Raw genomic sequence first — 22,669 nt, forward strand, 5'->3', positions numbered from 1 at the left:
GAGTGAGTTTCTTCTGGCTTCTCTGGTAGAAAGGCCACATCAAGTGAGAGGCCTTGGAGGTGACTTCTGAAGGTAATACCAGTGGCTTTGCTTTTGGGGGAGGGGTGTTGTTTGGTATGTTTTGTTTTTGAGTGGCAGGGGGAGGGGGTCACAAGTAGCCTCTTAGTCTTGAGTTGCCTGATCTTCTTGTTTTAGTTTGATTGCTGGGATTGTAGGTGTGCCGTTAATTATATCTGGCTTCTAGTATAAAGACTGTTTACCATTTACTTGGTACTGATTTATTTTAATTCTCTATCCTAAGGGTAATTTTTTGGAATTTTTTTTTTTAAGAAGAAATAGGCCATTTTTTTTTTAATTATTACTAATTTTTTTTTAAGGTTTATTTATTTATTATGTATATAGTGTTCTATCTGCACATATCCCTGCAGGCCAGAAGAGGGCACCAGATCTCATTATAGATGGTTGTGAGCCACCATGTGGTTGCTGGGAATTGAACTCATGACCTCTGGAAGAGCAGCCAGTGCTCTTAACCTCTGAGTCATCTCTCCAGCCCCCATTTTTTTTTTAATTAAATTTATTTGTTTCGTAGGGGTGTGCATGCTGTGGAATTTGTGTGCAAATACCAAGAGAACTTGCTAGGTAATAGACCTTAGATCTCTCCTGCCATGTGGGATTCTCTAGATATAGGACTCTGGTCATCAGGATTGACTATTTGTTTGCTAACAGAGCCATCTTACCTTTTTTTTTTTTTTTGAGACAGGTTTCTCTGTGTAGGCCTGGCTGTCCTGGAACTCACTTTATAAACCAGGCTGGCCTCAAATTCATGTATATCCTTGTGCCTCTGCCTCCAGAGTGCTAGGACTGAAGTCATGCGCCACCACTGCCCGGCTAGAGCAAGCATTTCTATTACATGGGCGGTCACAAGTAACTTGAGCCAGCAGGTATGTTTATCATGTGTCTGCAGTCCCACCTCCTAGGCAGCTAAGCAGACAAATCATAGACTAGAATTTTAGTGTGTTTAAAGGCCTGTCTTAGCCAGGGTTACAATTGCTGTGATGAGACTCGGGGACCATAAAGCAAGTAGGGGAGGAAAGGGTTTATTTGGCTTACACCTCTACAACACTCTTCAGCATCGAAAGAAGTCAGGGCAGGAATCTGGAGGCAGAGGCCATGGATGGGTGCTGCTTATTAGCTTGTTCCCCATGGCTTGCTTGGCCATTTAGAACCCAGGACTACCAGCCCAGGGCTGGGCCCTCTCCCAAGAATCGTTAAGAAAATGCTTGATAGGCTTGCCTGCAGGAGACATTTTCTCATTTTAGGCTCCCTATCTGATGACATAAGACTGGGGATGATAGTGCATGCATATAATTTCTTTGCTGGGGGTGTGGAAACAGACAGGGAGGGTCCGTGGGGCCTGATAGTCTGCTTGGTGAGTTCCAAGCCAGTGAGAGACCCTGTTTTAAAAAAACAAGGTGGATGTCACCTGAGGGATAACACTCAAGACCCACATGGTGGCTTACAATCATCTGTAACTGCAGGTACTAAGAATGCACATGGTACACGTATGTACATTCAGGCCGAACACTCACTACATAATTTGGTTTTTGCTTTTTTTTTGAGTCAGGGTTTCTCTGTAGCCCTTTCTATCCTGGAACTCACTCTAGATTAGGCTGGCTTTGAGCTCAGATCTGCCTGCTTCTGCTAGAATTAAAGACACAGGCTACCACTGCCCAGCTAAATTTTTGTCTTAAATGAAATTTTTTTAAAAAATAGGTTGAGATGGCTCAGCAGGTAAAGACACTTGCTATGCAACCGTAGTTCAGTCCCTAGAGCCCACAGTGAAAAGCAAGCCACTCTACAAAGTTGTCTCTGACTTCTCTGACTTCCACGTGTTACACTGCTGTACATATACACAGTGATAATTGGAATATACAACTTTTAGGAAATAATCAGGGCATTGGTGTCACATGCTTTTAGTTCCAGCACTCAGGAGGCAGAGGCAGGCAGATTCCGAGTTTGAGGCCAGCCTGGTCTACATAGTTCCAAGATAGCCAGGGCTGCATAGTGAAACCCTGTCTCACAAAAAAAAAAAAAAAGAAAGAAAGAAAAAGAAAGAAAAGAAATACTTAAATAGGCTTCTTGTGGTTTGTATGTTTAAAGACAGTCTCACTGTAGAGCTCTGTGTGTGTTTTAAGACTAGTTCTGGCTGGCCTGGAACTCACTGCCTCTGCCTCCCCAGTAGTAGGATTAAAGGAATGTGCCACCAAACCTGACTTCACATGTATCTTCAGAGACACTCGAAAACTCCGTCATATTTTAATGTGATATGAAAACTTGATAGTTTGTTTTGTTTTCCGAGACAAGGTTTCTCTATGTAGTCCTGGAATTCACTCTGTAGTCCAGGCTGGCCTCAACTCAGAGATCCGCCTGCCCCTGCTTCTGCTGGAATTAGGGCGTGAGCCACCACTGCCTGGCTTGAAAGCTTGATAGTTTTTATATTGGTTGTTGAGATAGCTCAGTCGTTAGAGTGTTAACCTCTTACCCCTCAAACATAAGGAACGAGTATGGAAAGTGTAACTAAACCTGGATGTGGTAGTGTATGCTTTTAAAAAGGAGGCCTGCTAGACCAGCAGCTAAAGCACTTGTACAAGCCTGAGGACCTGGGTTTGATCCCTAGGACCAACATAGGGGACCAGTCCATGATTTCATGTGTGCTGTGGAGCACAAGCACACCCACACTTTTTGTTTTGTTTTTTTGAGACATGGTTTCTCTGTGTAGCTTTTGGAGCCTGTCCTGGAACTCACTGTAGCCCAGGCTGGCCTCAAACTCAGAGCTCCACCTGCCTCTGCCTCCTGAGTGCTGGGATTAAAGTTGTGCACCACCACCGCCCGGCTGAATTTTTTTAAGTAAAAATAAAAAGGTGAACAATGCCTGACCAAAGCTGCCCCTACTCTCCACACAAATATACACACGTGCACACTCACACCATGCGCACATGTATATAGAGAAGGGATGCTCCCCACTTTCACAAGATTTATGTGTGTGTTTTGCCTGCATATATGTATATGCACCATGCGTCTCTGGTGCCTGTGGTCAGAGGAGGGCCTCAGATCCCCTGGTGAGTCACCATCTGGGTCCTGGAAAGCACACCTAGGTCCTTTGCAAAAACAATAGGTGCTCTTAAGCCCCTGAGCCGGCTTTCCACCCCCACCCCAGTTTTGTCTGAATGTTGGTTTTTTTAGACAGGGTCTCACTAGCTCTGGCTGGCCTGAAACTCACAGAGATCCACTTACCTCAGCCTCCTGGGGGCTGAGTTAGAGATGGACATCACCATTCCCAATGTGTTCCCATGTTTTCAAAGGGGGAACAGATTGGAGAGGGGTTCATTTTTGTTTTGTCAAATTTAAACTAATTTGTCAGTAACACAAAAAGTGATTTTTTTTTTCCTTTTCAGGGATTTTCAAGTTCCTGTTTTTGTTTTAAGTGGGGAATTTGAAGTTTGTTATCGTAACCTTCATTCCTGGCAGGAATTAAGATATGTTAAGAGATCTGCAACCCCCTTCCTTTATCTAGAGACCAATTTGAACAAGGAACCCCATGGGATCAGAATTTCTCCTGGAATTCCACACAGTCTTGGAGTAGGGCAGGAGGAAAAGCAGAAGCTGGGTGCCAGTCAGGGAGGGAGCTTGTCTTCCGGGAAGAAGCTGCAGAGGTCAGTACTTCTCAGACCCCTGTGCAGGATAAACTGAATGGGTCAGTGATGGGCAGGGCCACATCTTGACCAGAACGCCTAAACTGTGCCCTTTATTTAAATTTAAACCTCATGGGGCTGGAGAGATGGCTCAGTGGTTAAGAACACTGACTCCTCTTCAGAGGACCCAGTTTTGATTCCCAGCATCCATATAGTGACTCAAAACCATTTGTAACTCCAGTTCCAGGGGATCCAACACCCTCTTCTAGCCTCTGAGGCTACTTACTGTGTATGTGGTACACATCAAAGGGGGCAAAACAGTAGTACACATAAATCTTTTGTTGATTTGGGTTTTGGTTTGTGTTGGTTTGGGTTTTTTGAGACAGCCCTGGTTGTCCTGGAACTGGTTCTGTAGACCAGGCTGGCCTAGAACTCACCAAGATCTGCCTGCCTGCATCTGCCTCCTGAGTGCTGGGATTAAAGATAAGTGTCAGCACCACCTGGCAATAAATCTTAAAAAATAACAAAACTCACGTCAAGACCCTGAAGATAGGGCTAGAAGTTCAACACACCTATTATCTGTCTACCATGTCCACACCGAATAATTATTTTTGTTTTCTCACTGTTATGTGTCTGGCATTTGGGGGGAACAGTGGCTGAGCCTAGCTTGTTGGGGCTTCTAGGGCCCAGACACCCTGACAATTCCATAACATTATCTCATGGTATTTAAATGCCTAAAGATTAGGGCAGAGGAGAGGGCTCGGTTGGTAAAATCTTTTCTGTACAAGCAAAGAGGACCTGAGTTCTGATTCTCGGTACCCACGTGAAAAGCCAGGTGTGACACCTGTAACTCTGCACTGAGGAGGCGGAGACAGGCAGTCCCTGGGACTCACAGTTGGGGAAGACACCCAAGATCTACCTCTCCCTCCTCGTGTGTGCATGTGTGTGTGCACCCCACAAGTGCGTGAACATGTATACAGAAACACAAAACCCTTTTTTCCCTGAAGATTACACTGGTTGAACCAGGTTTGGCTTTAACTATCCTAGATAACCCAGTTAAATATTGTGTGGATAATCGCTGTATTTTACAGCCTCCGCTGTGGTTATAAGGTCAGGATTCCTCCCACAGGCTTCTAAAAGTGCCTTGAACATGGGTCTGCCTTGGCCAGCACTCTTCCTGAGCACCGTTCTCCTGAGTCTTTCATGCCAGGGGACTGACTGGGAATCCGACAGGAATTTCATTTCAGCCGCTGGTCCTCTGACAAATGGCTTAGTGCTTAACCTGAGCCATCCGCTGGGAACCCCGGGCTCTGATCCGGTGGCTGGTAGCAAGGCCACCTCCATCTGCCAGCAGCCGTTGCCATCCCTCCTACCACAGTATTTCCGCAGTCTTCACGCCAGTCAGGTCACCCATTACAAAGTGCTCCTGTCATGGGCACAGCTTCTCCCAACAGGAAGCTCCAAGAATCCAGACCAGGAAGCAGTGCGGTGCTACCGACAGCTCCTGCGGTCCCTCAGGGATGCCCAGCTTCAGCCCATGGTGGTCCTGTGCCACCAGGCCCCACCCACCAGCGGCACCCTCCAGACGGACGGGGACTTTGCTGACCTCTTTGCCGACTATGCCGCGTTCGCCTTCCAGTCCTTCGGGGACCTTGTGGAGATCTGGTTCACCTTCAGTGATGTGGAGAAAGCCATCATGGGTCTTCCCCACCAGGCTTCCAAAGCCTCTGCTCTCCAAACCCTCAGCAGTGCCCACAGGAAAGCCTTCGAAGTGTACCACAGGAAGTACTCTTCTCAGGGTGAGTACACACGGACGTGGTGGCCCAGCAGTGGCCTTCACCACCTCCTCCGTTTGCTTCCGTGAGCAGGAACTGGTATCCTTTCCTCCTGTGCACTTCTAGGAGACCCCCAGGGCTGAGCATTGCTAAGAATCCGTCCCCAAAAGGGACGCAGATAGAAATGCCCAGCATTTGTCTGAGATGTCTTTTCCTTTGAGATAAAGTCTCTTGTAGTCCAGGCTGGCTCACTATGAGGTCAGAAGGTAAGCTGGGACCTCCTAACCTCCTGTCTTCACCTGAGTTCTGAGGTGACAGACATGCCACCACATCCACTGTTATGCCGTGCTGGGGTTTGTGCATCCCAGGCAAGCACTAACCATTAGGCCGTATCCTAACGCCATATATATGGGTGTTTTGTCTGCATGTATGTCTGACACCATGTGCATGCCTCTGCCCTCAGATCCCCTGAAACTGGAGTTACAGAGGGTTTTGAGTTACCATGTGGATGCTAGGAATCAAACCCGGGGCCTCCGGACGAGCAGCCAGTGCTCTTAACTGCTGAGCCATTTCTGCAGCCCTTGAAAACTATCTTCTAGAACTCTTCCTCAGGGTCTAGTCCATGCAACTGTCTTTCTCTGGCCTTCCTTGAAGGGAAGTTATAAAGTCAGGATTGCTGCCACATTCTTTTAACAGTTCTTGGACACATAGCTGCCTTGGGGAGAAGAGTGCAGTCCTGAGTGTCTCCAAGGAGACTCGGCTGTGGTTCCCCTTCAGACTCCACTCTTAGGAAAACAAGTGTATACTTTCTAGTTGGAGCTTATAGTGCATCAGGGGAGGCATAGGTAAATATGCATCGTGGGTAATGAGAAGCCTGTAATTTGTGAATGCACAGTGGAGGCTAAAACTAAAACCTCGTGCATGGGAGGCACGTGCTCTGCAGCTTGTATTAGCTTACTTTTTACTATTAACAGATTATGGTGCAGTGACTATTGCTATGTGTAAATTCTTGCCCACCCTCTGATAATTCCTTTTGATACAGCCTTCAAATTGAAATTAGCAAGGTGTGGTGGCACATGCCTGTAAATGTAGCATTGGAAAGACTGAGTGGGAAGATTGTAAGTTCAAAGTCAGCCTGGTATGCACATCTCTGTGAGTTCAAGACCAGCCAGAGCTACATAGTCAGATCCCCATCCTCCTCCCAAAAAATAAGAAAAAGAGATAAAAGATGAAACCAGTGTTTTAAAATAGCTGCATTCTTTAAGACCTCAAAGTTTTTCTAGTTAAAAGTTTAAAAACTAGCTGGGCGTTGGTGGTATAGGCCTTTAATCCCAGCACTCAGAAGGTAGAGGCCGATGGATCTCTGAGTTCCAGGGTCTACAGAGTGAGTTCCAGGACAGCTAGGGTTACACAGAGAAACCCTGTCTCGAAAAACAAACAAACAAAAAACCCCCAAAAAATGGTTGAGTGCTTGCCACGCATGCAGGAAGCCCTGGGTTCCAGTTCCTGCACTGCATAAACTGGGCGTAGTGACATATGCCTGTAACCCAAGCACTGAAGTTGAGACACCTGAGGTCCTGACTCACAAACTAATTAGTTAACTAATTAAAACGGCATAAGTAAAACCACAAGCGCTGAGAACGTAGTTAAGTCTGTAGAGCACTTACCTGGCATGCATGGAGCTCCATTCCCAGCACAGCTTAACTCAGGAGGCGGGGACAAGAGGAGTGAGAGCTGAAGGTCATCCTCAGTCACACAGCAAGTTCAAGGCCAACCTGGGCAAGAAACGGGATCCAAAATAAAAAGGAAAGAAGAAAAAGAAGAAGAACTTTTCCACCCCAAGAGAAGGTCTCACTATGTAGTTCTGGCTGTCCTTCAACTCACTGTATAGACCAGGCTAGCCTTGAACTCATAAAGATCCACCTGCCTCTGCCTTCCAAATGTTGAGATTAGAGCTGTGTGTCATACCTGGCCAGGAAAAGAAAATCCGCTTAACAATAGGAAGCAGGAGCTGGATGTAGTGATATGCCTGTGATCTCAGCACTCAGGAGGATTGTGTATTTGAGGCCAGCCTGGGACACCTAGTGAGACCCTATCTCTAATCCTACCCCCAACACACACACAAAACAGGGGCTAAGGACTTGAGTAGACATCTCTCCAGTGAAGATGTGGAAAGGGAAAAACAGCAACACCACCACCACAAACCATTAGAGAAGTGCCCATCAAAACCGTGAGTGTCCACTTCATCGCTGAGGACCTGGAGGAACTGCAAGGCTGTGCATCGCTGTGCAGAGTGTAAAAAGGCGCAGCTGCTGTGGCAGAAGAGTGAGTCCCCCTCAGGTGCAAGTGCAGCAGATGCACACACAGCACAGGGAAGCACTCCGGCTACCACTGGGAACACACACACATACACACACACACACACACACACACACACACACACACACACACACACTGCACACAACCCACAGAGCTGGCGCTGGCAGCTCATGAGGAGGCTGTTCATTTTGGAAGGTCAAACATGGGCTGGGAACACACCATCCCATCCATGTGCGCTAATGCAAGGTTCACTTAAGCGTGGCAATCTAAAGGTTATAATGTGGCCCCACTGGGCCTGTCCCTGAATTACCGGAGACAGCTTTATCTTATCAGAATGAGGACTGCCTCCCAGAAACGGTCCCTACTCCAAGCTTTTCTTTTCTTTCTTTTTTTTTTTTTTTTTTTTTTTTCCTGTGACACAGGGTCTCACTATGTAGCCCTGGCTATCCTGGAGCTCACTTTGTAGACCAGGCTAGCCTCAAACTCAGTGATCTGCTGCCTCTGCCCCACGAGTGCTAGATTAAAGGTGTGTGCCACTATGCCCGGCTACTCTGAGCTTTTCAAAGTTCTATGCATAGCAGAACAAGCTCCGGGGTCAGGGGTGCAGCTCAGGGGTATGGTACTTGTCCAGCTTGTGTAAGACACAGCTGCTGTGGTTGGGAGTGCCTTCCTGCTGCAGAGACTGAATGTAAGAGGAAGTATGTGATCCCACAGTTCAAGTCACAGAGCACCTGCTCTGTGTGGGTCCAATTTTAAGCTTAATGTTGGAAGGAATCACACGTTATCAAGTCTTATGTGTGTTTGTGTGCTCACATGTGTGCAAATGAGTGTGTGAGCCCATGTATGTAGAGGCCAGAGGACAACCTCAGGCATCATTCCTCAAGACCTAGTCACCACATTTTTTTTTTTTAATTCTTACTTTGGCCCTGTGGTGGTGGCGCATGCCTTTAATCCCAGCTCTCAGGAGGCAGAGTCAGGTGGATCTCTAAGTTCGAGGCCAGCCTGGTCTACAGAGAAAGATCCAGGACAACCAGAGCTGTTACACAGAGAAACCCTGTCTCAAAAAACTTAAAAAACAAAAACACTCATTTTGTTTATTACTAGTGTGTGTGTCTATGTGTTCTGTGTGTGCCACACACATGTATGAAGGTCAGAGGACAACATCTAGAAGTCAGTTATTTCCCTCCATATGGATTCTGGGATTGAACTCAGGACATCCGTGCACAGCAAGCCTTTTTACATACTGAGCCATCTCGCCAGCCAAACACCTTGGGAGACAGGCCTCTCCCTGGCCTGGAACTCACGAAGCAGACATGCTGGCAGGCCAGCTGTGCCCTACTGCCTCTGTGCACTACTGCCTCTGTGCACTACTACCCCTGTGCACTACCACCCCTGTGTACTACTACCCCTGTGCACTACCTCTGTGCACTACTACCCCTGTGCACTACTACTCCTGAGCACTACCACCTCTGTGCACTACCACCCCTGTGCACTACCACCCCTGGCTAATTTACATGGGTTCTGGTTCTTGAACTCAGGTCTTCATGAGGCAGTCACTTCAGCAACTGAGCCATGTTCCCAGCTCTAATCCTTCACGTTTTCTTCTCACGGAGCACACAATGTATGGGACGCATGTGCGTGCCATTTAGACAGTAAGGACTCCGACCCCTCCACAGTCGTGTTTCTCAGAGCCATCTAAGGACTGCACCAATGGATAGCTTGTGTTAAAGTTCTTGTTCCCGGCTGCGGATGTAGCTAAGTCAGTAGAAGGCTTGCCTAGCATTCGGGAGGCCCCACCACCTTCAATCCTCAGCACTGCGTAAACCAGGCGTGCTGGTGCCTACCTATAATCCCAGCACTTGGAGGGGAAGGCAGAAGGATCAGAAGTTCAAGGTTATCCTTGTCCCCTTGGAGAGTTGGAGGCCAGCCTGGGCTACATGAAACCGTGCCTCAAAAAAGGCATTGGGGGTAGGGGGTTAGTGGAAAGATGGCTCCTGATGGGCTAAGAGTGATTGCTGCTCTCAGAGGACCAGAGTTTGGTTCCAGCACCCACAGCAAGTGGTTCACAACCCCCTGTAACTCCAGCTCCAGGGGTTCCACACTTTCTTTGGACCTCTGCTGGCATCTGTATATGCATTGCATATACTCACATGGACATAGAACTAGACACATACATAAAAACAACTCTATTTTTAAAAGGGTTGTTATGTTCCTGGGCCGATCCATATCTTGACTCTTGACTCTAAATCTGAAGATGGGTCCTGACATAGCTTTCTTTTACTTTTTTTTTTTTTTTTCTAAATTTATTTGATGAGTATGTGAATTGGGTTTTGTGTGTGTGTGTGCGTGTGCGCCCTTAGTGAACAGGTTTAAAGTCCTTTTTTTGTTTGTTTATTTTTGATTTTTTGGTTTGTTTTAGTTTGGTTTGGTTTCTCAAGACAGGGATTCTCTGTGAAGCCCTGACTGTCCTGGAACTCACTCTGAAGTCTATGCTGGCCTCGAACTCATAGATCCAGCTATCTCTGCCTCCCAAGTTCTGGGATTAAAGGCATGCACTACCACCACCGCCCAGCAGCTTTCTTTTTCTTTTTCTTTTTTTTTTTGTTTGTTTGTTTTTTCGTTTTTTGAGACAGGGTTTCTTTGTGTAGCTTTGTGCCTTTCCTGGAACTCACTTGGTAGCCCAGGCTGGACTCGAACTCACAGAGATCCGCCTGGCTCTGCCTCCCAAGTGCTGGGATTAAAGGGGTGTGCCACCACCGCCTGGCAGCTTTCTTTTTCTTAAACTTGTTCTACAGGCAGTTCTGGTGTACACGAAAGCTTGAGAATCATCACCATGCTTCCTAAGAGCTAAGCAGAGCTAGCTTCATATTTCCTTTGTTTCCCCATCAAGGCGCAGGAACTACAATGAGGAAAAAACCCAGCAGTTTCCTGAGAGCACCAAAACTTTGGGTTTCGTTTTAGTTAGGTGGGAGCTCTGGTCCCGATCGGCCAGAAATCCAGCTGGGATAGAGCCAGGATGACCTCAAGTTTCTGATCCTCCTTGCTTCTACTTCTCAAGTGCTGGGATCACAGGCGTGCACCACCACACCTGATTTATGCTGTGCTGGATATCAATCCCTGAGCTTGGTGCAAGCTCTCTACCGACTGAGCTACATCCTCAGCCCAGAGCACCTTGCTTTTAACTAGAATTTAGAAAGGGGTTCTCTAAAGCGGGACACGGGAGTATGGGGCCAGGTAAGCTCTGTTAAGGAATGAAAACGTTAAGGTACACTCACGACCCAGCACAGAGCTGAGACGCCGCTGCTGCTGTCCTGCCGTTCTGACCAAGGGTGATGGAACCAAACCACAAGCCATGCTTCTCTGCTGCTCGCTGCCTGCTCCAACAGCCCCAGAGAGAGGGCGTGACCCTTGCTCCATAGTTTTTAAGAGATTGTGTATCTTCAGAGAAGACCGTGCTCATAAGGCCAAAAACAAAAAAATCAACAAAACAAGCAATGCATTCAGTTGGTCACTGGACAGAGTGGCAGAATCCCCACAACAGTTCCCTTATCACCTTAGAATAATTCTTTTTATTCTGACTTTTCCAAGTGCTCTGTATGTAGGTCTTGATTCGGACAAAACAGTCTCTCTTTTTGGGGGTGGTGAATTCTGAAAGATCAGAGAAACAGAACAAGCCACATCCAACCTCACCTCACCAGTTCCTCAGCTGATCCTGTTTCCTCAAACTGGAAGCCTCTGTGTCCTCATCTGAATGGATCTCAGCTGAACTGCTGCTAAAAGCCTAAAAGCTTAACAAACTTAGTTCCTGGTCCTTGCACCTTATATACCTTTCTGCTTCCTGCCACCACTTCCTGAGATTACAGGTGTGTGTAACCATGGTTGGCTGTTTCCAGAGTGGCTTTGAACTCACAGAGATCCAGATGGATCTCCAAAACAGTCTCTTAACCAGGCATGGTGACATACAAATTTAGTCCAAGCACTCAGGAGGCAGACAGGCAGACCTCTGTGAGTTCAAGGCTAGCTGCTCTACAGACTCTGACTTCCAGGATAGCCAGGGTCACACAGTGAGACCCTGTCTCAAAAAAATCCGAACAAAAACCAAAATAGTCTCTTAGAAAGATGTTATGTTTTTTACAGTCTGTCAATTGGCTAAAGACAAGTCGTGGTAGTGATCTATCTCTTCAGAAGCTTAGCCCTCCCTCAGCTACTGCTCCTTCCTCTGTTTGGTTCCAGGAGGAAGACTCTCTGTGGTCCTGAAGGCTGAAGATATCCCCGAGCTGCTAGCCCCATCCTCGACTGCATTCACCAAGGTAGACGCGCATGTGGAAGGCACAGGGAGAATTGTGATTGTATTTATTTATTTTGAGATAAGGTCTCTGTAAGAAGAAAAGAGCATGAGGCCGCTCAAGGGCAGTGGGACAGGTTTATTTCTGGGTCAACCAGGGAAGGGCTATCATCAGAGCAGACAAGACTGACTTCTCTCACTGGCTAGGGTTTTTTTTTTTTTTTTTTTTTTTTTTTTTAATCAGGGATGGGGAGGAGGGTTGGTCAAAGGGCAGAGGCTGGGTTTGGCCAGGGTTGTTAATTGTTTATCTAGGACATACAGAAATGCTACTTGTGTTGACTTTATGATTTGGAATTAGAGGAATTGAAACTGTTAGTTACAGGAGGGGGGCAGGGATGGTGGTGGGCCTTAGGCTGTAATGTAATCACAGAGAAGGGGTGCTATTTAGGCCAGAATGGGGGTGCCTCCAAGGTAAGATGGTCATGCATTCTCTCAGTCTCACTATGTAGGTCAGGAAGCCTCGAACTCACAGATCCACCTGCCTCTGCTTCCCAAGGTGCTGGTATTAAAGGTGTGCTCCACCATGCCTGGACAAATTGCAATTTCTTTAAAGTGAGGTTTTTGTTTCTTTTTATTACTGTTATTTTTACGTTTTTGAGATAGGGTCCTATGTATGTCAGACTAGTCTAGAACTCAGTCTATAGCGGAAGATTAACTTGAACTTCTGACCCTCCTGCCTCTGCCTCCTGAGTGCCACAACCTGATTATAGGCATGCTGTCGGGAAAGCTTGTGAGTGGGGCTGCAAACCCTGCCCCGGTCTGACGTCTCTATAAATTCTTCCAAACAGAATCCATTCTCAGATCTGTAGCTACCTGCAAATGAAATAGACCTGGCTCTTGATTTGTTGTGTTTTAGCTCTTAACCAGAGTTCAGACAGGCAGGGTGTCGCACGCCTTTAATCCCAGCACTCAAGAGGCAAAAACAGGTGGATCTCTGTGAATTTGAGACCAGCCTGGTCTACAGAGTGAGTTGCAGGCCAACCAGAGATACCTAGTGAGACTCTGTCTCAAACAAAACAAAACAAATATACTTCTGGAACCCACACGGTCTACACATGCCCACACATGGAAAAAAAAAAAACACATTAAGAGATAATTGAAAGAAATATACTTCTCGGGGTTGGAGAGATGACTCAGTGGTTAAAAGCACTAGCTGTTCTTCTGGAGGATCCAGGTTCAGTTCCCAGCACCCACATGGTGGCTCACAACCATCTGTAACCTCCAGTTCCAGGAGAACCAAAGTCCTCTTCTGCTCTCCTTGGGTACTTGCACATGCTGCACAGAAAGTAAAAATAAATTAACCTTATAAACAAAATACACTTCTTAAAGTACCGTCCTGATTTACATTCTCTGTGCTTTTTTAAATTGTAACTTGTTTTTTGTTTTGTTTTAGAACAAGGCTTCCCTAAATAGCCCAGGCTGACCTTGAACTCTTGAGCTTCTGGCAAAACAGGGAGTCCAGAGTCAGAGAGAGAGAGGCACACAGTACCTTCCTATTGGAAGGCCCTGGGGGTTTGCACTTTGTGGTGATATTTTATTTGTGCTCTAACAAATAAAACGTATCTGAGGATCAGAGAGCAGAGCCAGCCACTAGATTAGACATAGAGGCCAGACAGTGTGGCACACACCCTTAATCCTATCACTCGGGAGGCAGAGATCTGTCTGGATCTCTGAGTTCAAGGCCAGACTGGGAACAGAGTCAGGCTGGTAGCACTCACCTTTAATCCCTGCACTTGAGATCTCATGTCTTTGCTTGGGAAGGACACACGCCTTCAATCCCAGGAAGTGATGCAGGAAGCAGAAAGGTATATAAGGTGTGAGGACCAGGAACTAGAGGTTTTTTAGGCAGTTCAACTGAGACCCTCAGGGGTGAGTGCTCAGAGGCTTTCAGTCTGAGGAGTCGTGGAAACAGGATCAGCTGAGGAGTTGATGAGATGAGGTTGGCTGTGGCTTGTTCTGTTTCTCTGATCTTCCAGCTTTCACCCCAATATCTAGCTCTTTTTTTTTTTTTTATTTTTTTATTAATAAGACCATTTAGGCCGGGCGGTGGTGGCGCACGCCTTTAATCCCAGCACTCGGGAGGCAGAGCCAGGCGGATCTCTGTGAGTTCGAGGCCAGCCTGGGCTACCAAGTGAGTTCCAGTAAAGGCGCAAAGCTACACAGAGAAACCTTGTCTCGAAAAACCAAAATAAATAAATAAATAAATAAGACCATTTAGCAATTTGTGTTACAGCACTTCCCAGAGGGAACCCACACACTCTCCTGGGTTTACCCCAAAGCTTTGTGCTGCATGCGTTGGATGAGATACCAGTTCAAAGGCTGTTGCTAGACAAGCATTTTTAGAATCAGCCCTTTGGACTCTTGATAGCAATTATCACTCATCGTAAATTAATTTAGATGGCATCTAGTCAGCAAGAGACTTATTTATCCAGAACCTTATTGTGGCTGTTTTTCAAGTTTCTGAGCTGTCAGACCTGGACTGTAGTGAACCCTGAGGATCACTTGATTAGGAAAGCATTGGGGAGCCAGTGAGGGGGTCAGGGCTATGAGACACTTAGCTCTCAGCTGGTGCCTGGCCTGTGAAACAGCCGACCTGTGGGAGACAAGGGCTGTGATGAGCTCGTGAGATCCCAGCCAAGAGAGAAATGGAGTGGCCAGCCAGGCATGTGGAGTCGTCGTGTGTGTGTGTGTGTGTGTGTGTGTGTGTGTGTGTGTGTGTGTGTTAGTCCCACTACTTGGAAGGCAGATGCAGGCAGATCTCTAGGAGTTCAAGGCCAGCCTAGCCTACATAATGAATTCTGGTCCAGCCAAAGACTGCACAGCAAACAGCAACAACAACAAAACAAAAAAGACATACTCCTGGATTTTAGGTGGGTACTGGAGATCAGCTCACGGAGAAAACTTCCCGAACCAGCCCTTTCTCCAGCCCCTTCCTTTTTTTTTTGTTTTTTTCATTTTTATTTTTCAAGACAGGGTTTCTCTGTGTAGCGCTGGCTGTCCAGAAACTTGCTGGGTAGACCAGGCTGGCCTCAAACTCAGATATCTGCCTGCTTCTGTCTCTCCAGAGTGCTAGGATTAAACCACCTGGCCTTCCTTTTTCCTTGCCTTTTAAAACATTCCTTATATTTTGTGTGTGTGGTGTGGTGTATGTGTGTGTGTATCTGTGTGTCTGTGTGTAGGCATTCACATGCTATGGCACTTATGTGGAGGTCAGAGGGAAATCTGGGAGGAGCCTCAGTTCTACCATCACATGGGATCTGGGGGATGAACTCATGTCCTCAGAGTTGATGGCAGACACCTATATCTGCTAGGCCTTCTCACTGTTCTTTTCCTCCTCCTCCTCCTCCTCTTTCCCTTCAAGACAAGATTTCATGTTGCACAAGCTGGCCTTGAACTCGTGAGCTAGTCCAGGATGACAGACAGGCACCACCATGGCCTGCTGTTGTGGTGCTGCTGACAGACCCAGGGCCTTGCACACGCTCAGCAAACATTCTGTCCACTGAGCTCCATGCTCAGAAGAGCTGGAGATCTTGGCTAGAGGATGGTTAGAGACATGGGTGGTCAGGACTGTATAGCTTGTGTTTTCTGCTAGTAGAACTGGTCCAGCCAGACCCAAGAGGGTCCCCAGATATCACAAAGATCAAGGGGATTGCTCCCCGGGGAAGCTCCAGACTCTGATTCCCTCCGTAGTGCTCCCCCACTTGTTGGCACCCCACACCTGGCACACCCATTTTCACACTTACTAGTTAACCACACACTCACGCTCCTGCTGTAGTCATGTGCACACACAGCCCCAGCTTTCTCCTGGGGAATCCCCATGTTGGGTTAGTCACGGGGAGAATCACAGCACACTGCTGAGAAGGGCTTGTTCCTAATGGTGGAATTTCCTTATTTCTAGGACTCAGTTGACTTCCTCTCTATTGATTTGACTTATGAATGTCAAAGTGTGGCGACTCTACCACAGAAGCTGAGTGAACTGCAGGTAATGTGAGAGCTTTTCCATCTTGATGGTGAGTGGCAGGTTCTGGACAACTCATTAGAAACTGATGCTTTGGCTAAGGCGTGGACTGAGCCCTTCCATAACAGTCTGACCTGCCCAGCCTCAGCTTCGGAGATTCCCACTTAAGGAGACCATCAGGATGTGGGTTTGCTGTGGGCTCTCCGTGGGCTCGCTGTGGGCTCTCCGTGGGCTCTCCGTGGGCTCACCGTGGGCTCTCTGTGGGCTTGCTGTGGGCTCTTTGTGGGTTCACTATGGGCTCGCTGTTCGCTGTCTGTGGGCTTGCTATGGGTTCCCTGTGGGCTTTCCTTGGGTTTGCTGTGCGGCTTGGTTGATAAACTACTTGCCTAGCATGAGCACAGCCCTGAGTTCCATCCCCAGCACAGCATAAAACAAGTGTAGTAGTGCATGCTTGTAATCCCAGCACACAGGAGGTAGAGGCAGGAGGATCAAGAGTTCAGAGTCTTTCTCAACTACATAATGAGTTCAAGGCCAGTCTAGGCTACATGAAATCCTGCTTGAGCGAGAGGGGTGGAGAAGAGAGAACATCACTACAAGCTGCCACGTGAAAGGGTGTGTGCAGAGGCCACCAGATCCCAGCCACAATAAAACTGATTTAAAGTGAAGTCAGACGTACCAGCCTGAAGATCATTTCCCTTTACACCGAAGATGCTGGGGGGATACTGAGGAAGGACAGAAAGGTCATAAGAGCCAGAGCACCAGCAAGGTTACTGTGAAATTGTGTCTCCTGCTAACATCAGGAGCTACAGCCATGAAGTCTCACCACCACCACGACCGCCCAGATGTGAGCTAGGCAAGGACCACACCAACAAATGTGCAAACTGGATGGAGGAATCCTCTGAAGCCTCAACTCCGCACGAAGAGCTACAGACAACAGTAGAGCTGGGAGGGGAGAGGGGTCCTCCCCAGGGGAGAGCTCACCATTGGTTGTCAGTGCCAGATGGTCAGCCCTGAAAACACACATACAGATAACAGTATATGGACTCAACAGACGACATTTAGGAATATGTGTATGTAGACATACCTACAAATACATGTATGCAAGCAATAAGAATCGACAAAAAAGGAGGCCCTGAATTTGAAGATGAGAAGGGTAGATCAGAGGCCTTGGGGGGAAGAAAGGGAAGGAAGAAGAAATGTAAGTAAATGACGATCTCAAAAATAAATAAAAAGAATAGAAGGAAATCAGTCACACATGCTGAGATCTCCACAGTGACAGTGACTGACTTTTAAGAACAATTTTGTGTGTATGTTTCTGTGTGAATGTATACATAGTTGTGCAAATGTGTGCCCCCTGCTGGGAGGGAAAGGTATTGCCTGTGTGCACAGAGGCTGGAAGAGGGCATCGCGTCCCTCAGAGCTGGAGTGACGGGCGTTTGTGTGAGGCCTGCTGTTACACACATCCGAACTCCTGATTGTGAAGTCGGTCTCTTAGTTACAAGTCGTCTCTCTGGGTCTTTGACTTTTGGTTATAGAGCGTTGGAAACAAGTCCCAAGTAGAAAGGACAGTGGAGCCATGGAAAGCTTGTTCTCCTAGCCAGTGTGTTTGCCTGCTGGCATCACTTCTCCTTTCCAAAGTGAGTCATAAACCTGGGTGGAAGCCAGGGCTTTACCCATTCTAGACAAACACTCTGCCAACCAAAGACATTCTCAGCCTCACAAACCAGGATATTTTTTAAGCAAACCACAGATGCTCATGAACATGGTGATGTGGCATCTTGGTTAAACTTTTTAGATAGTACAGGCTCCTGACACAAGCGGAAACTTTGCTCTCGACCCTAATATTGGGGCTGGCTTATGAGGTGCGCCATCTAAAATGAACTGGTGTGGGTATCGCTTCATTTTGGAAGGGTTGGTGGCCAATGGTCACTGAACTGTGAGTGTCTTTCTTCCTCAGAGTCCAAGTCACTGCCCTCAGTAAGTGGGATGTCTGGAGGTCATTTCTAAAAGGTGAACGTGTAGCATCTCACCTGTTCCTGTTACTAAAGACACACTTGTTGGTCTTTATCTTTTCTAGAACATTGAGCCCAGAATGAAAGTTTTCATTTATACCCTAAAACTTCAGGACTGCCCATCCACAGGGAAGAGCCCCTCCTCACTGCTCTTCAGCCTGATTGAAGGTGAGTGGACCAGCCTGTGACTGATGCTGAGTGACATTAGGTACACTGGCTTGTTGGGTAGCAATATTGAAATCGGGGCTTCTCATGAGGGAGGGGCCTAGGAAAATGTCTGGACTGAGAGTCTATAGAATGAGCCTAAAGTCCCCTCTCTGCCTAAAGTCCCCTCTCTGCCTTCCCTGGCAATGAGCTCCTCCTGTCCGGAGACACTGAGAGGTTCTGTACAGATGCCAAGGATGCCCAATGTGGACAGGAAAACCTGCAGGCCTTTGATGGAAACTGTCAGCATGGAAACATACCCTGTTCTGGTTAGCCCCAGTGGCACCTAAGATGCTAAAAATGTCTAGGTGTAGGACCTGCTGTCCTAGAACTCACTATGTAGCCCAGCTAGGCCTTGAACTGAAGGGTAGTCTTTTTGGTGTATACGTGTGTGCGCGCGCGCGCACGCGCGCGCGCGTGTGCGCACACGCATATGTGTACATATTGGTGAAGGTGCATGAGGAGGACAGAAGAGGGTGTTGGATGCCCTGAAAATGGAGTTACAAGCCGTTGTGAGCCACGTGCAGAGGGTGCTGGGACCTGAACTCAGGTCTTGTAGAAGGGCAGTCTGCTCCTTAATCAGTCATCTCTCCTACCCCAGCCCAGCTTTTTGTGTAGATCTGGAGGTTGAGCTTAGGCCCTCATGTTTACCTGGAAGGCACCTTACCAATTAACTCCCCAGCCTTCTTTTTCAAAAATTTCCCAGCCAGGCGGGGGTGGCACACACTTTTAATCCCAGCACTCGGGAGGCAGAGGCAGGCAGATCTCTGTGAGTTCAAGGCCAGCCTGGTCTACAGAGCGAGTTCCAGGACAGCCAGGGTTACAAAGAGAAACCCTGTCTCATAAAACAAAAACAAAAGACCAAAAGGGTGGGGGAATACATGCCTACTCCAGATTGCCCTGAGACCTCCTGTGTCCAAGACTCGGGGTGGTCCAGCTCTCTTCGGAAGTGTTTAGGTGATTGGTATTCACCCTGAAATGTGAGGACCAACATTCTAGTGTTTAAGCAAGCCAGACACATCCATGGCGTTTTCAGAAGGGCTTGGAGTCATCGCTTGGGGTGTGGGTGGGATTTAGAGTGAGGCAAACTGCTGATTGCATGTGTGTGCTTTATTCCCCCCCCCCCCCCCCCCCCCCCCCCCCCCCCCCCCCCCCGCACACACAGTCAACCGAGCTGCTTTTTACAGCCATCAATAAAGACCAAGTCCAGACTGTTGGGTTCGACGTCAGTGCATTCCTGAGCTGTCCATCCAGTTCTGAGGAGAGGTAATGTTGGCTTGCACAGTTAACTCTAAGGAACCGGTAGTATGGGCTCTGCTGTTGTTTACGTGGACAGTCACTGGGGACCATTGTGCTCGTCTCTCTTGGGTTTTTTTTGTTGTTTGTTTGATGTGTGTGTGTGCCCATGGGCGCACACGCATATGAAAGCCTGAGTGTGTATGTATGTGCACCACCTGTCTAAGTAAACCTGCAGAGATCGGAATAGTTTGTCAGTTCCCATGGAACTGGATTTCTCATGTGAGTGCTGGGAACTAAACCCAGGCCTCCTGCAGCAGCAATAATCGGTCTTAACTGCTGAGCCCCCTCTCAGGCCTGTCTTTGCCTCTTGGAGCAGTAAATAGGTTCTAGTTATTTTAACAGCTGAGAGATGGAGGCTCAGAGGGAAGGCTGGAGAAGCAGTTCCTCATTGAGATGTACCTGGGCCCGACACAGTCTGGCTTCCTCGCTGTCACATTCTCCTAGGTCTACATATTTAGCAGAGCTGAGATTTAAGATACTGGGGGAAGTCTGTCTATATGTGGCAGAGAAAGCTAGTTCTTGGGCCAGCTAGATGGTTCAGTAGATAAAGGCACCTGCAGCCAAGCCCGATGACCTGAGTTCGGTCCCTCAGGCTCACATGTTGGAAGGAGACAGCTGACACCCACAAACTGTCTTCCTACCTCCGCACACACGTTTTGTGCACACCCACACACACAGAGTCCCTAGATAAATAAATAAATAAATAAATAAATAAATAAATAAATAAATAAATAAGATGGCTGGGTGGTTGTTGACTCTGAGGGTGAAGACATCTGCCTTGTGTCCTAGTTGTTTCTGTTGCTGTGATAAAACACTGACCAAACCAACTCAGGAGGAAAGAGCTGATTTCATCACAGTCCATCATGGAGGGAGTCAGGGCAGGAACTCAAGGCAGGAGTTGAAGCAGAGGCCGTGGGGAACACTGCTTGCTTGTTTGCTTTTCATGGCTTGTTTAGCCCTCTTTCTTTGTTAAAGGTTTATTATTTTACTAATTTATTTTATACATTCGGGTGTGTTGTCTGCATGTATGCACACCAGAAGAGGGCACTGTATTCCTTGAAACTACAGATATAGACTTTGATGAGCCAGCATGTGGATGCTAGGAGTTGAACTCAGGACCTCTGGGAAAGCAGCCAGTGTTCTCAACCTCTGAGCTATCTTACCTCTCCAGCTCCCAGCCTGCTTTCTTGTACAACTCAGGACCACCTGCCCAGGGGTCATACTACCTACCCACAGTGGCCTGGGCTCTCCCTCATCCGTCATTAAATCAAGAAAATACCTACAGACTTGTGTATAGGCCAGTCTGACCTAAGCATTTTCTCAGTCAAGATTTCCTCATCTCAGATGACCCTAGCTTGGTGTCAAGTTGACAAAAAACTAAACAGCTCACCATGCCTGCCTGGTGACCCTAGTTCCATCCCCAGGTCCCCCCATGTCAAGGCAGAGGAAGACAATGGACTCCATGAAGTTGTCCATATACAACAACCACCACAACAAATAGTGAAACTTAAAAAGGAAATAAACATAATAATGTTTTCAAAGGGAAGGAAGAAGAGAAAGCAGTTCAGATGTAGATCTGAGCAGCCCACAGAAGCTTCGTGAAGTAAGTTCCTGAGCACAGGTCTTCAGTGTGAGATGTGGAACACCTTCCCCGAAGCACAGCACCGACAGGAAGCCAGTGTAGAGCAGAGCCACGCTCCAAAGAGTCCTTACTTTAAACAGTTAGAAGAGCAGTTTGGCCTGGAGAGGTCGTTCAGTCTGCAAAGAGCCTTCTCTGTAAGCACGGGGGCCTGAGCACCCACAGAACAGGTATAAAAAGCCAAGAATGGTGGTACATACTTGTCACCCCAGCGCTGGAGTCAGAGGTGGCCCTCCTCCTCCTTGCCCTTCTCTTCCTCCTCTTCCTCATTCTGCCCCTCCCTCCCTCCCTCCCTCCCTCCCTGTCTCCTTCTTCCTTCCTTCCTTCCTTCCTTCCTTCCTTCCTTCCTTCCTTCCTTCCTTTTTTCTCCTTCTTTCTTCTTCTTAAGGTTTCACTGTGTAATCATGGCTGGTCTGGATCTCACTCTGTAGACCAGGCTGGCCTCACATTCACAGAGATCTGCCTGCCTCTGCCTCCTGAGTGCTGAGATTAAGGGCGTGCGCCACCATGCCTGACCCTGTGGGGCGTTTGTAAGTCGGTCATTAATGATGTCCCTTTATGTCCCTTCCATCCCACAGCCCGCCTTGCCCTCTAACTGACAGCCTGGCCTTTCAGACTGAGCAGCAGCAGGAGACAGCAGTTGCGCCCTCTCCCCTTGTATCAGCCTACCAGAGAGTCTGGGCAGCCTTTGCCAACCAGTCTAGGGAGGAAAGGGATGCCTTCCTGCAGGATGTGTTTCCAGAAGGATTCCTCTGGGGCGTATCTACGGGAGCCTTTAATGTGGAAGGAGGTTGGGCTGAAGGCAACAGAGGGCCGAGCATCTGGGACCACTACAGTAACCTGAATGCTGCCGAGGGCCAAGCGACGGCAAAGGTGGCCAGTGACAGCTACCACAAACCAGTCTCTGATGTCGCCCTGCTCCGAGGCCTCAGGGTTGGGGTGTACAAATTCTCCATCTCCTGGTCCCGGCTGTTCTCCACAGGGCGGAAGAGCAGCCCCAACCTCCAGGGTGTGGCCTACTACAACAGACTGATCGACAGCCTGCTGGACTCCCACATCGAGCCCATGGTGACACTGTTCCACTGGGACCTGCCTCAGGCCCTGCAGGATCAAGGCGGGTGGCAGAACGAGAGTGTGGTGGACGCCTTCCTGGACTACGCAGCCTTCTGCTTCTCCACTTTCGGGGACCGTGTAAAGCTGTGGGTGACCTTCCATGAGCCGTGGGTGATAAGCTATGCAGGCTATGGCACTGGGCAGCACACACCAGCCATCTCTGACCCAGGAGTGGCTTCTTTTAAGGTACTTCCTCCCATCCCTGCAACTCCTACCAATTAGAAAACACATTTGGCTCTCTCCTTTCCTGCCCTCAAAGAAAACCAGAGAGAGGGAAGGATGAGTACATTTTGTTATTGTTGTCTTGTACACT

At 48.0% G+C, this 22,669-nt stretch overlaps 1 protein-coding gene across 1 annotated transcript in view; it reads left to right on the plus strand.

Annotated features, from left to right (window-relative positions):
* Positions 1–4,842: 4,842 nt before the first annotated feature.
* Lct (lactase) overlaps positions 4,843–22,669 on the plus strand; it is a 43,353-nt gene continuing 25,526 nt past the window's right edge. The window contains exons 1-6 of the mRNA XM_059280701.1: positions 4,843–5,491; positions 12,020–12,096; positions 16,030–16,113; positions 18,167–18,269; positions 19,493–19,571; positions 21,822–22,542. Coding sequence (XP_059136684.1) covers positions 4,843–5,491; positions 12,020–12,096; positions 16,030–16,113; positions 18,167–18,269; positions 19,493–19,571; positions 21,822–22,542 — 1,713 coding nt within the window. The remainder of the gene's footprint in view (positions 5,492–12,019; positions 12,097–16,029; positions 16,114–18,166; positions 18,270–19,492; positions 19,572–21,821; positions 22,543–22,669) is intronic.

This window comes from Peromyscus eremicus, chromosome 15, assembly GCF_949786415.1.
Source record: "Peromyscus eremicus chromosome 15, PerEre_H2_v1, whole genome shotgun sequence".
Lineage (NCBI taxonomy): Eukaryota > Metazoa > Chordata > Mammalia > Rodentia > Cricetidae > Peromyscus > Peromyscus eremicus.